At 38.2% G+C, this 15068-nt stretch overlaps 1 protein-coding gene across 5 annotated transcripts in view; it reads left to right on the top strand.

Annotated features, from left to right (window-relative positions):
• VPS13B (vacuolar protein sorting 13 homolog B) overlaps positions 1-15068 on the top strand; it is a 485884-nt gene that overhangs the window by 436542 nt on the left and 34274 nt on the right. For all 5 annotated transcript variants that reach the window (XM_064442323.1, XM_064442322.1, XM_064442320.1 and 2 more), the window contains exons 43-49: positions 1192-1353; positions 10837-10992; positions 12339-12602; positions 12759-12842; positions 13010-13185; positions 13688-13858; positions 14496-14697. In XM_064442323.1, the coding sequence (XP_064298393.1) occupies positions 1192-1353; positions 10837-10992; positions 12339-12602; positions 12759-12842; positions 13010-13185; positions 13688-13858; positions 14496-14697 (1215 nt within the window). The remainder of the gene's footprint in view (positions 1-1191; positions 1354-10836; positions 10993-12338; positions 12603-12758; positions 12843-13009; positions 13186-13687; positions 13859-14495; positions 14698-15068) is intronic.

The following is a 15068-nucleotide window of genomic DNA, read 5'->3' as shown; positions in this document are numbered from 1 at the left end:
TAAAAGGTCCACTGAGAGAGCAAGGAGGGGAAACAGAATCAGCTCTCAAAGACCATGGAGGTCCCATAAGTTAGAGAAGACGTCATGGGAAGAAAGGATAAGAAAAGAGCAGATGGGCTATATTGTGGAGAGAAGGGAACCAACCAACAATAAAGCATTGTCAAAAGTGTGTGCTAGGAAAGATGGGTTAAAAAGAGGTAATGAAAAGCACAAGAAGATTAATTCTTTGTGTTATACCCATTAAATTGCATGAAGACTATCCAAATGTTGCTTTCTTGGAGCAATTGTTATAGTTGCTAGATAGTTGCTTGTAACTGGAAGGTGCCAGCCCAGCAGTGACTAGGACAGAAATACATGAGAGATGATCTCCAAATCAAATTGTCAGTCACACTTTGACCTCTCCTGTATAGAGAATTATAGCTCATGCCTTCAGGGGCGGAAGACCTGTAGCTCTGTTAATTTTATGACTACTATATAGTCTCATTGTGTCAACAGAGGACAAGCAGCCAGATGAAAAACAGAAAGAGAGGGATGGAAGGATGCTGCAGGCAGAAGAAAAAGTATTGTAAAATCTGAAATACTTTTCAAACCCATGATAGTCTCTGATTTTTCCTTTTAGACTGTCAAATTGCATGATGCATTTTCAAACTAGCCTCGTGGAGCTGTGAAAATACTTTCCCTGTGTCTTCTGCTTTTTCTTTAGTTATTTTTTTAAGTGTTGTGGTATGAGGAGAGTCGTCTGCTGCTGACCCACAGCAACGTTTCAAAGTAGAAGCAGCAGCTGGGGAAGAGGAAGTGCAGCTTGTTGTCCTGAGAGATCAGTTGTCAAGCATGGAGAAACCTCTTCGTGCCTCTCTGCTCAGCCTGTAATGCCCCGCCTGCCCTATGTGATGTGTCATTTCCAACTGAACTTAGTTTTGTCAAAGTCTTTTTTGTAAGTTAGGAAATCTGGTTTTCTTGTTGTAGTTTTAAATATTTAAGAAACATAAAGTGAATTATGTTAAGTCTTAGGGTATATTTTGTCAACCCAAACACTAGTTTTTGCAGAGAGTAGAGTACTATGAGACCAAAGCTAATGGCAAGAGATCTTGAAGCATTTCTGTGTTGTAACAGTCGCCACTGGGCAGACAGCTGCCAAATGTCTTGTAATTAATCTGATGCTTACTGGCTTTCATATCCCTTTCCTTTCAGAACCAATGCCCTGAGGCAGAGGAGTTGGTCTTCAGCCATTTTGTGATCTGTAATGACACACAAGAGACACTGCGGTTTGGCCAGGTGGATACTGATGAAAATATTTTGCTGGCTAGTCTCCACAGTCACCAGTACAGCTGGCGCTCTCACAAGTCCCCACAGGTATGTCAGAAAGCAGCCTTCGAATGCAGCAACTGCTAAAGCTGACTGGTGGCTTTATGCATTGATTCTTCAGTTTTCTCTCTGGTCTCAACTATCTCTAATGCTCCGGTTCTTTCAGGAGCCACATGCTGGGGCTGCATGAGAGAGAAAAGGTAAACAAAGAGTGAGGAAAGCCAGAAGTGTTTAGAAGTTACTTGAGGGTAGAACTGGATGTGCTCGACCGCTTTCTGTAAAACTGAGCAGTTGTGGAAACTGAAGCTTCTGAAAAAAAGCAAAAGATGATCGCTTGCCAGGTTTTTATAACTAAGTGATCAGTGTCTGTTTTCTGTGATGTACATTAGAGGTTTGGGAAATTTTTTTAATGAATTGTTTTTACCAGAAGCATCTGTTCACTGAAATTGTTTGCAGAAGAGGGTCAAACTGGACAAATCTCTCAACTCAGCATGTGCTTGCATTAGAAAAAATTTGAAATTGTCAGAAACACCCCACTTATATAGTTCAAATAATGCAGTTTCTGTTTCTTGGGTGGTTTTTTTAAGGATAAACACTGAAACTGAAATAAAATCTTTTAAAGTTATCAACAGGAAAGATTTCAGTGAAACCATGTTGTTGGTTTTTGTGAGTGGTAGTGAAAAATGGACTTTTCATCTTGTCTCAAGATAGGGCAAGAATTTAAATCTGAAAAAAGTGTTTATGAGACAGCAAAGCCATTTCTTCTCTCTTCTTTATATTTACGCAGCTCCTGCTGAGTGGGAGACTAGAGAGCTGTGCCACCCCACTTGCTGAGCAGCAGTCCTGCACAGAAGTGTTACCAAAGTTTTTACAGATCCCAGGAGAAGTGTGGTGGGTGGGGGTGCCTAACTCCTTTAGAACCCTGGAAATACCTTAGCATGTGAGAAAGAAGGTGAAATTTCGATGGGAATACTAAACAGGACCTGTGCCCACTTTCCACTGCTGACAAGTTTCAAGTTCCACTGGGACGCAGAGATAGCAAATTTACTCTTTTTCGTTCATATGGTGGATATGCAAAACTACTGAATTTTACATGAATGCAGCAATCTGCGCAGAGCAAATTCAGCCAGAGTAAACAGTTGCGGTTGACGCTGAAGTCAAGGCATAAGATAAGAGGAAGGCAGGCTAATAAAGGAGTGTCTCACCCCAGCGACAGAGTTGTTGTAAACTCTGTGCACTGGTGTAATAGTGCACAGAGGGGAACCTTTGGAGACTTAGAGTCACTGGAGTTCTGTATGTCCCTTGTCACGTTTTCAAAAAGGACAGAATAGTTTTCATACAAGCAAAATGCCTGTGATGCCCCAGCCCGCGGGCAAGCAACCCAAATGGGTGACTGTGCTCTGTGCAATTGGGCCAGTGTCAGATGGCGAGACAGGATCCCCACTCATCAGGTGACAGTGCTCGCACTTGGGTTACGATTGATGTGACTCCCCCGAGTTGTGTGAAGGAGAAAGAACAGCCAGGCTTGTAGAAAGCTGGATAAATGTGACCCATATTTCATAACCAATTGTCACTTGCTTTTGTAGCAACCACCCAAAAAAAAATCATTTAAACCTTTTCATAAACACATGGAAAGAGAAGGCAATGCTTAAAGCAATTATAAATAAAACCAGAACTAGGTAAGGCTTTCCTCTTAACAATTTTTCCTTACCCACTTTTTGGTTACTTACATAAAATTATTCAGTTGAGAGAATCCTCTTTTTGACCATCATTGTAGATAGTAATGCTAATGGGGTAGTCCTGATTATGGGGTATTTCCAATAATGGTACGCTTCCAATAACGGTGCAAACTGGAAAAAGTATTGAAAATTAGGATTATCTCAAGCAAAGTGAAAAGCAGAAGAGTTAAAATCGTAGCTTGTTACTGATACTTCATCAGTTGCGACCAAGCTGCTACAGACCACCAGCACATTATATGGCATTAGCCATGCAACACCTGGAGAACTTAAATATGAAAACATTGATCTTTAGAGCTGTGCAAAACATTCTGGTTTTGTGGCCGTTATGTAAGATTCTTATTAAATTAAAAATAAACGTTGAAGATGAAAGGTGGAAAAGTCCAGCAGAAAACCAAATCACACAATAGGGAGTGGGTGAGGTGACAGTAGGAACTTCAGATTCATTTTTCAGATATTAATTCTTCAGCTGGAAGTTGGTGATGTCAAAGGGTTTCCCCGTTCTGTTTTGCTCTGATCAGATTTAGATTCACTGAAAAGTTGGGCTGATAAACAGTAAGGAGTGTCATGTTGGATTCCCATGTCCCAGGAGACGGTGAAGCTAACAGCTCACTCCTCCTGACTCAACCACATTGCTGGCCAACAGGCTCTTCTAATAAGGGGACTATACCTCCCTTGTCCCAGCCCTTGGAATAATTTCAAGAATATTTCTCCTCTTTTAACGTTTTTCAACAGTCATCTCTTGCTGGGAAATTTAGAAACTAAAAAATAGCACTGAGGTAATTTCACTGAAAACATATGGAAGCACAGGCTTTCCACACACTGTTAAGATAGGAGCAAATTTTCTTTACAAAGGTCGGAGAGTCTTGGCATCCGTCTATAAGCCATGTTCATTTGGTTAATGTTAAATACAAATCACTGTAAGTTTAGCATGCTTCAGAAAGGCAGTTCATCTAAACAGTCTAAACAGCACAATTCTTTGTCATTTTAGATCGTACAAAATAAGTTTAAATATTATTACAAGTGTTGTCATGTAATTTTTTTCAATGATTAATACAAATCCTTGAAATGAAAACGACGACTCAATTAAGACATCAGGTCGTCCCTATTATGCTATGGCACTTTTCTAATTGTTTCCATGCAAAACTATCTAACAGCTTATTATCCAAAGGTCAGAATAATGCCCAAGCATGAACAAACCCTCCAAGTGTCATATTCATGGAATGCTAGATGACTTCATAGTTATGAAATTATTTCATTTCTCATGATAATTCCCAACTTGCCAAGTTAGTGAATTTTAAGAACTCTGAGAGCAGATTGTAAGATAAATGTGAAATAATCCATACTTCTGGAGTCAGGGACTTCCCTCCAGGCATTAGTTCATACTTGACTTACTTGACTTACTCTTGGGGATAAAATGAGTTAGGACAAGGTCTTAGATACCACATTCTCTTACTGGGAAAGAAAACCAACTTGCACAACTTTGGCTGGCTCATGTTTCTTGTTACACAGGCACTAAGAAGCAGCGGTTGCCATGAAATACTTTGTTTAACCTCTGCAAAATGTTTTTTTAGTATGGCAAGGCAGTTCAGTTAAATGAAAATAAATAGTTTTAAAAGGATTGTATTTCTTTCACATTCACATCAGTAAAATTCTCCATTTTTCTTATGCTAATTAAGCATAGTGAGAGATGCAGTAATTGCCCATTTGAATTATTTAAAACAAATATATATACCAAAAATAAGTTATTTTTGTAGTAGCAGATAGTTATGTATTGCTTAATTTACATTTAGAATTAATTTTAATATTAATAAAGCTACTATAGGCTGTAATTAAAAATTGTTCAACTTAACAAAAACAGCTATAGCACACCAAGGTTTTGGATTTATCAGCTATTGATGGTGTCCCTCCAACTGTTTGGCTTAACTTAAAGCTCCTTCCTTCCTTCCTTCCTTCTTTTTTTCCCCAGCCTGAATCTACATTTCAGGGAACCTAACCATTCCCTTTTAACTTTCACTCTGAGTCCTGCAAGTCTTGCTAGTTTGGCTAATATTTCAGTAATAAGTCTGAGGTCCGATGCTCACTCTTCTACTCTGCTCCATCCCCCACGTTTTCCTCAGATTTCATGAGGTTTTTACCTTCCTTACGGACAAGACACCCCCAACTATATAGTCCTTTTCAGAACTGGGATAAGTCCAAAACTGATGATATCTGAGGCTTTAAGCAATTCTAGCAAAAGCTGCCAGACCTCATGAGTTCCTTTTGCAGATTTTAATGAAAGTTAGAAGTCTGTTAGATATCGTTAAAAGGGAAGAGAAGCTACATCACTCCTGTGCTCTACAGACAACACTGGCTCCTACGTTATTATTGGATCCAATCTGCACTCCTTATCTTGATCTTCAAGTTGCTTTGTGGGATGGGCCCCAGTTATGTCAAAAGTCATGTTTGTCTCCAAGACAGCTGTGTTTTTTAGGAGAAGAACTGGAGCATATGATACATATGGTGAAACTCTGAAGTTAGAAGAGATCAGATCTTACTAGCAATTTACTCAGAGTTAAGGAATTCTGTCTTGCAAGACAGTAGGCAGTCGGAAGGTCCCACTAGGGATCACAGCAAATGTAAAAAACAGCTATTCCTGTGAGAGTCCCCCGACTGTGTTCTGCAGAGATTGTTTGCTTGCAAATAAACAGCAAAATTGTTCTATAACATGCTAGTTATTACTGGTTATTTTCCGCAAGCTCAAACTTCAGCAGAGTCCTGTGAAGAAGCAAAGAATGGATCCAAATTCGTTATTTTGCTTTCTATGCAAAACATAATTTGCAGAGGGGAAGTCTGCATTTAAAGTAGCAGCTCCCAAACCTTTTTCCGGAGTCTTCTCCTGAGGTTATAATAACAGCCCATTTTTACTTTTTACCATCCGTAACTTGAAGCAGCAGGTGTAGTGGGTAAAAATCAGTTCCTATGTTGATTTGGGCAATGACTTCAATGAGAATGTGGCCAAGTTACTGGTTATAAACAAAATAGATTTATTTCTTATCAAAGTAGATTAATATACCTGGAACAGCGATGTGCCACTTCATTGCTACTTAAATAGAATTTGAGGGAAAATATATCTATCATTTGCTTTCCTGTTCTTCTGAACACACACTTATAAATTATTGAATAGATATAAATAGAGTTTAATATATTAGTAATACCTTCACTAGAACCCATTTAACATTTTTCTTCTCTTATTTTAAATAGTGTGCCTGCAAAGCACAACTTCTGCTAGAATTTTATAAACATAATTTTTAAATGCAGTTGTAGATTTGGAAATAACTTTAAGAACCTCCTCCTCGTTCTCCTACAAAAAAAAAAAAGCTGAAGCCAAATTTTAATTTATTTTGCATCTCCAGCAGGATCATAATTCATTGTTATTTATTTCCAAGTTGCAATTTTTCAGGTATTGGGTTATATAAAGTGTAAGATGATATACAGTACTCTGTGGGTTCAAACTTAGAAACTTTGACTTATATATATCAGTTATTTTTGAGATATTTTCCTGTTTTATTGTTTAGGGATGTTACAGATTCTCTGCACAACTTTTTGTACTTTACATAATCCTCCCCAGGTCATGTACAGAATATCAGACAAAAAAAAAAAAAAAAAAAGAAATGTATTGTTGCTTTCCTTTGGGGTCCCGCATTCAAAATCAATGGTTGTATTATATTATACACAACTGACTTTCTGGATAATATCTGGGGCAGATAAGGATTGATATTATCCATGAATCACTCGAACCCTCATAATTTGGTTACTGTTCCTTAGCCAAAAGACTCTTCCCCAGAGCTAGTTCATACCTGTGAGGTTCAGGCCTAAGCTTTGCAGGTTGTGTTGAGGCTTCCAACACCCCCAAGAGCCCCCAAGGGACAGAGCTTTTCTGCCAAGTGTGACCTTTTTTCTACTAGCCAGCATGGGGGTGATGGAAATTGCTTTCCGTCATGCTCCATACTGGCCTTCTGTTTTACAAGCGATGATGCTGTAGAACTGGTCAGATCTCCCAGGTTCCATGAGAAAAGGAAGCCGAAATGAAATTCAAACTGGTTTTGGTGGCTGCTGCATCTGGCAATGTGCAGAATGAATGTTTCACTCACTGTTTTACTAAACGCTAATTGGTTTTATTATTTTAAGTCCTAATCCTGGTCAAAGGCCACCACGTATCCTGCAAACACAACCAAAAAATACCAATCATCCTTCCCCTTTAATTTTTCAATTAAAAATTGCTTTAGCGTCAAGTCTTAGACTTCAGCTTCCATCTCCAGGTCTCCATTTACTCCATGCTGCTGCGTCATCACAGCTTTTATTTTGCTGTCTCGTATCTTTTAAAATTACCAACTGCTTCCACACCATTAACCATGTCCTCACTTAATTCCTCCCAGTCTGTCAGTGTTGAGAACAATAACCCTTGTTCTTCCCCAAAAGCATTTTTTAGTTTCATTTAAAAGACAGATATAATCTAACTACAGTGAAACCGAGTTAACTTTGGTGGATCTACAAGCAAAGTAGAAATCAAATTTGTATCACTAAGCATTTTGAGGGCACAAGATTTAAATTACTTATACAGCTGCAAAATGCTGCCTTTTCTGGACAGGCTCCATTCTTAGTCTCATTTTTAATCCCCCATTTTAGTCTTCATGCCTAGTCATATGTAACTTAGCTTTATTTATTCAGATCGTATCTTTCACTCACACATCTAGCTGAAAACCTAAGTAAATTTTGAGGAGTGCATAGAAACCTTCTGTGAAGAGGCATGATAAAGAATACATCTTTTCTAGCCTTCCACTCCAGTAGGAGCAGCTTCATCTTAGTCTACCTCCCTGAAGGCAATTTCTTTCCCTCGCAAAACAGAAATCCGTAATGGCTCAGAATTACAGATCCAAACCCCAGAAAAGTCTAGTCAAAACAAAAAACTGTGTTATCTGTTGATGTTTCCATAACAGAAAATGCAGAAATCCAGTGGATACACAAATGAGTGCCTATCTTCACATATACAATAGCTAGTCTGTTTTAAATTCTCTCTAAGCTATAAATTGCCACTTATCACTGGGTTAGATTTGTTAGAATGCTTTTGAAGTCCATTGAACATTTTTTGTACCTTTTTACAATGACTTCTCTTTTCTCCTAATATATGTACCATACTTAGCTATACTTGCTGAACTGTTTTTAATCAGAGTGTTTCATAAATACTTAGAATTTACTTAAAGCTTGGTAAATGAAAGGGAGTTATATGCCGATTACCATGAATCTGTAGTATTAGGTCAGTTTTATAACATTAGAACTCTGCCTTGCTGAGTACCTAACACCACCTATTATGACGTCTTCTGCTAAAGTAATGTTAGCACCTGATTACTTAATTTTCTAAAATTACTTCAATTTTTATTTCCTGCCATATATCTCTATATCACTTAGTGTCATTTGCTAATTACTTCTAGCCACATTTTCCAGAAATCTCACATTTAAGTAACTGATTCACCCAGAGATCCCTTTGCATTTTCATGGAATGCAGCTTCTTAGCTCAAAAGTAAACTTACATAGTACCCAATTCTTTTATTGTTATGTCATTAATACAAATATATTAGATATCTTTAAAATAACTTACGAAGTCTGTTCCCTTTGTATGTTGCATTTACCAGTATACAAATACTATGTTTATAAAAGAAGAAATTGCCAATATATGATAATAGCTCTTTTTTATTTTTCTTTCTGAACCGTGAAGTTAAATGGAGACTAATTGTTGTGCTACAAAGAAAATTAGTAAGGCAGCATTTGGGAGCTAATGACTGCTCAGGAAAAGCTGACAGCGTGTTCCTTGGGAACATTCAACTCGTGAGCAAAGCTGTTTATACAGGGTGGGAGACATCCTAATGTTGGAGCTACATACAATTACTAATCATCAATTATGGCATTTATATGACATCTGTCTTTGGAGTGCACTGTATTTTGTGTGCCTTCTAGCTGAGACTGACCACTTAGTACCTTTTCTCATTATTTGGCTGTCATTTCCAGCTACTAGTCTCTCCAAAGTAAACAGTTTTCTTGTTTCTCTTAGTTTTCATATGTGATGAGATTTATTCCCAACTGCCTCTGTAAGAAACTGAACTGATTCCAGCCACTGCAGTTGGATTTTTTTGTGGTGTTTTGTTTTCCCTTTTCTGTAACTAATACTTAAGAATCAAAGCGACGTGTTTGCTTATGAGTTTGAGTGTCCTAGTGCACATCTTCCTTCAACATATTCTTGACTATAAAGCTGTGCCCACGCATGTGCACATCTAGGTGCATGCCCATGTGCACACTGGCACATATTAGCCTTTGGGCTTCCAGCATAAAACTAATATGAATCTGAATGCAACAGTCATCACTCTTGCAAATTCAAAAGGCACCCACTGAATGGATGTTATTGTTGTGTGTAACTTGTGCTGAGGATACCACAAATTGCAAACAGGCTACTGAGTTGTAATATCTTTGAAAGTTGTTGCTGTGGTTGTTTCTTAAAACAATGAAAAAAAAACCTCAACATCCAGCCTTTCACTAAGTCCAACTGGCTAGACCCATGGCCAGTGCTATCTCTTTCTGGAAACAAGTCATGGGAGGACGTAGTATTTACAAGTTTCAATTTTTGCTAGCGTAAATAATCAAACTTTGGGCCTGATCCTGTTCTCAATTACTCTAAATTAATTAATGACAGATGTCCAAAATCAGAGTGAAATTCAACTCTTGAGAGAATTCCCACAAGGCCTTTATATAACTGTTTTAAAGTGATGCTTAGGCTCTGTGCTGGCCCTCTGCAAAGAATAAATTTTACCCAGAATGCTTATTGCTTTGATCCCTTATATATATAACTCACATCCTTAAGTTTGCACAGCCACAAAAGATCTATACAGAGCTAAATAGCCAGATCTTCAGCTGGCGTAAATTTATGTAACTTCATTGACCTACATGGAACAGTACCAATTTTCACTACTCTGGCTTAAAGAATCTCCATGGGATAGAGGTAAGTGCGTATGGTGGGTAAATGGATGAAAGGCTCTTCAAATGATGAAAGACTATATTGCTCTGGAAGTGATTTAAGTTAAACTGGAAAAAAGCCACTCCTTTTCCGGAATAAATCACACAGGGAGCATAATTATGCAGTTAAATTTCTTCTCATGCAGTCAAGCTTGAACTTGCCACCACATTTGTGTAAGAAATGAAATGTTTCCCATCTCTCAGCAATATGCTAAGTTCTGCATTTAACACGCGTATGTGAGCTATGCAAGTATACGTGCAAATAGATTTGCATTCTTCTTTATTTTGAAGAGAAGGTTATATGTAATTTTCTGTCTTATTCTGAAGTCCAAAAATCTGGCCTGGACCTGTGTTCCATATCACCTTGCTGGCAATAAAGGGGGTGAATTTCTAGAACAATTTCAAGGGCCGTAAAAAAAATCTCTTATTTCCTGTTTTAAGCTCTCTAGTCTACATACCTTTCTTTTCTGAACAGTTGTGTGCTGGATTGCTACCATCCTGAATACACTCTTAAAGCAAGTCATTTATAGAAACTCACGATGCAGAGCCTTCTTACGGTACTGTTGATTCTTCTGTTTGTATCTGAAATCACAGAGTCACTGAATGAGTGGATCATCCAGAGAACTGGTGTGCTTAGCATTGCTGAGTATTAAAACAAAGAATATTTTCTGTCATGGGAATTCCTATCCTACTACAAGGCTTTTTTTTTCCCCCCAGTTATGTACTGAAGTAGTAATTGCTTTCTTTCCAGCTGTTACACATCTGTATTGAAGGCTGGGGAAACTGGCGGTGGTCTGAACCGTTCAGTGTGGACAATACAGGGACCTTTATTCGCACCATTCAGTATAAGGGCCGGACAGCATCACTTATTATCAAGGTGCAGCAGCTCAGTGGAGTTCAAAAGCAAGTAAGTATTTGATCCACTTTGGAAAAATTAACATGAACAATTTAAACTGTTATCTATTAACGAATTAGTCACCTGATTATTTATTCTCTCCTACTGGGATCTGCAAAAAACCAAGTATAACAGTCTTCTGGGGGCATTTTCAGGAGTTGTAATAACTCTTTTCTTCACTTTGATATGAATCTTAGCATTTAAAAGCTCAATTACCACCACATATTTTATGTGTTCCAGAAAAAAAATCCTTTTGCATGATTTGTAAGTTCTGACAGTGCTAAGTTACACATCTTTTGCATATTTTAAGCTCTTGAGAAGCACAATTAATTATTTTTTTTTTTAAGAAACTGTTCGTATCTTATTCTGGGTTGTAATTCAGGCCTTTGTATTGTTAGAAGAGAAAGAAGTAATGACCAAATTAATGGTTGAAAACAGGCTGCTGTGCAGTAACTTTTCACGTACTATCATTGTGAAGAGATCTGTAATAACACTGCAGTCATTCTGCCTGCATTGGCAGAAGCTAGAGCACGTGGTGGACATAACATGTTTGGTTCACGGATATAGCAGAGCGCATTCTGTTGCACAACAGAAATACAGCTGATCAGACGAGAACAGTGCCTGGCGTCACTGAAAGCCCTGCTGAGATTTTGCTTGGTAGGTTGTAGCTGTGTTGTGCACCCTCATTAATAAAAATCAAATTAAGTTGGTTGTAGCAGAGATACATGTGGAATGCTGTTCTTTGGTATAGCTTAGAAAAATGCAGATATATGTTCTATGATAAACAGTTCACGTATGATGGACAGCAACAACTCTGAGTCTAATCTGGTCATTTTCTAGGTGGGTGCGCTTAAATACAGAAATATTATACATCCACTAATGGAATCATAGGCTTTAGAACAGCAAACATACTGAAAGGTCTGGATTGCTGGATTGTGATGGGAATGTTGAGGTGTTAGTAGAAACTTTTCTCCTGAAGTACATCACTGTGTCTTCTCAGAAAGGGCTCAGCATTCAGAGACCATCACAGTACTCTTAAAATCCAAACCAGAGCTATGTCAGCCGTGGGTAGTACTGCTGAGTTCAGTAGGAACAAAAGTGGATATGTTACATATTTCTTTCAAGCCCAGATACTGCCTGAGTAATATTTCAAGTGTTTTAATGCCTAGGTTTCTATGAAATTACACATACATTTGGCCAATAAAAATAATGTTTTACCATTCACTGCCTTCAGCAGTGCTTGGGAAAATCTAAAGTAGGGAGATTATTCTTGTACAGGTTTTCACTCTATAATTCAATTTTGACGTTACTTTTTCACAATTGTTTATATATGAGCTGCATATTTTTGTGTGTTTTAGATCCTAATCTGTGGAAGACAGACAGTCTGTAGTTACCTTTCCGAAAGTATTGAACTGAAAGTGGTGCAGCATTACATTAGTCAGGATGGACAGGCCGTTGTTAAAGAACACATCAACTGCCTTGCAGCCAAGCAGAAGTTGCCTTCATATGTCCTAGAAAACAATGAGGTCACCGAGCTGAGTGTGAAAGCTACAGGAGATGAAGACTGGTCCCGAGATGTATGTCTAAGTTCTAAACATACAGAACACAGCACTGTCATTCAGGTATGGGTAGAAATAGGTATATGGAATATAGCATAAAAAAAATGTCTGAGAGAACTGGGGACTTCATGTTTAGACTTCGATTTGATGTGATGAAATGTTGAACATTGTCATCCTGAAATAATTTTAGTGTAATGCTGCTGATCTCTCTGCATATAGGTACCATCTTCAAAGAGTTCAATTACATATGTGTGGTGCACAGTTTTGACTTTGGAGCCCAACTCACATGTGCAGCAACGATTAGTAAGTACATGTAATGCCTCTGAAATCTAAATGTTTATGCCTTACATGTCATATAATGAATTAAGGGCAGAATGACCCACTTGAAAGATTTATTAGTAGCTCATTTCAACAGCTGTAATACTGGAATAAAATTAGCCTTAATTTGGTATATTCTTTCCTTTTTGTAGATTGTTTTCAGCCCTCTTTTCATTGTAAGGAGCCATCTTCCAGACCCAATTATCATACATTTAGAGAAAAGAAGTCTGGGACTGAGTGAAACACAAGTGATTCCAGGGAAAGGACAGGAGAAAGCACTGCAAAATATGGAACCTGATCTTACACACCACCTGACATTTCAAGCCAGGTAAAATACTTGTTTTCCTTGCAAATGGTTTATTTGTATGGAAAAGAAGAAATAATTTAGACTTTAACTTCTGGTGCATTTTTTCCAAGAGTATGACATATGGGGAGGAGATGCAACAGAACAAGTATATGTGGCCTGAAACGATGTGATAGGAAATATACATTTGGTATAACCATCCTAAGCACATTGGCATTTGTTTGCTTAAGCAGCCCACGTTTTTGTGTTTTGAAAAATGAATTCCTAAATGATCTTGAAATGTTTTTTGAGAATACTGAAGCATTTCTAGGGTCTCAGACACAAAGGTCATTACAGTGTCATAACAAATTCCTGCAAGTCAGTTAATGTTCAGGAACTCTTTTGACATCATAACTTGATTCATCCATGATTATCTTGAGACCATTCCTACTGTACAGTACGCTTGGAAAGCTTCATTAAAGAAAATGTTACTGCTACTAATGCTTGGTCCTACTGTGTAAGTGACTGAATCTGTTTTCACTGGCAGGGAGGAAGATGATCCATCAGAATGTGCAGTCCCTGTCTCAACCACGCTAATTAAACAGATAGCGACTAAATCCGATCCAGGTGGCAATGTCAACCAAATACCGTCTGAGTTCTATGGCACCGCTAATCCTTCCCAGCCTGCATGGCCATATAATAGGAAGGATTCAGACAGGTAATTCTTTGCTAAACCTTCTTCATGGTTGTTGCATTGCCTTTTCAAATAAACTGAAATCACATTCAAGAAGCCTATATGTGATCAACAGTGAATATGTTTTCATTAATTACATGATTTCTGTATATAAGCTGCAGAATCTGTTGCAGGAGGGAAAAATTTGAGGTCAGCCTAGGGCTGCCCTTGATTACACTGAGAAGATTGCATCAGCAAGGATTAAAAAAAAAAGCACCTTTATCCCTAGAGGCTCTTGTTTATTCAGTAGCTGTTTGTTTCAGGAGAGAAACAGGGAGTTGCTATAGGAGGAGTTGCTGAAAAAAATGGAAATGTGATTTTATATCTACAGAAGTCACAGCTTTAGTTCTGAAGGAGAGTGGTAATTCTGTTAAGGCATTTCTTTAGTTCACCAAATTTAGGTTGAGCATATGCAGTTAGAAATATGCCTTTATAGCCTACATGTAGCTAGATCTGTCTGACTGCATCTCAGTGTTCCAGAATGCTAAGGTAAGAGGAGATTGTTCTTCTATTTCAAAACCAGAAAAGCCGTGCAAATTGCTGAAAATTACCACTTCTTATTTGTAATCTTGAATTCATTGTTCCTTTGACTTTATGTTTTTGTTTATTTGTTTTTGAACAGCAATGAACAACTCTCCCAGTGGGATAGCCCAATGCGGGTAAAGCTGTCGGTGTGGAAACCATGTGTTAAAACTCTGCTGATAGAACTCCTGCCCTGGGCTTTGCTTATCAATCAGTCCAAGTGGGACCTCTGGCTGTTTGAAGGAGAGAAGATCATTCTTCAAGTACCTACTGGGAAAGTAATTATACCCCCCAACTTCGAGGTAACTCTGCCATTCATGTTAACAGGCACAGTTCTGCTAAACATTCTGATTCTGAAGAATGGTTATTAACGCAGATGATTCCCAGTTTCCAGTCACCGTGTCAGTTAGTCATATGATGAGGAGTAGAAATAAGAATAGAAATTTGCAACACTGACTGAGCCACCAAGTGGGTAGCACAACATACTTGATAGCAGTGTTTGAACAACATATCTTAGAGAGGTATAGTCAAAAATTGTAAGACACTGTAGGAAGAAGACCTGCATCCCATCTGGTTCAGCAGCCTTCCGTCCTTCCTCCCAATTCAGCCAATGAATCCACAACGTGGCATAATGTAGCAGCCCAAGTAAATTGCTCTGAAGGCCAAATATAGA

Source organism: Phalacrocorax carbo, chromosome 2, assembly GCF_963921805.1.
Source record: "Phalacrocorax carbo chromosome 2, bPhaCar2.1, whole genome shotgun sequence".
Classification (NCBI taxonomy): domain Eukaryota; kingdom Metazoa; phylum Chordata; class Aves; order Suliformes; family Phalacrocoracidae; genus Phalacrocorax; species Phalacrocorax carbo.
The sequence above is the reverse complement of the archived record's forward strand: the minus strand, read 5'-3'. Positions and strand labels throughout refer to the sequence as shown.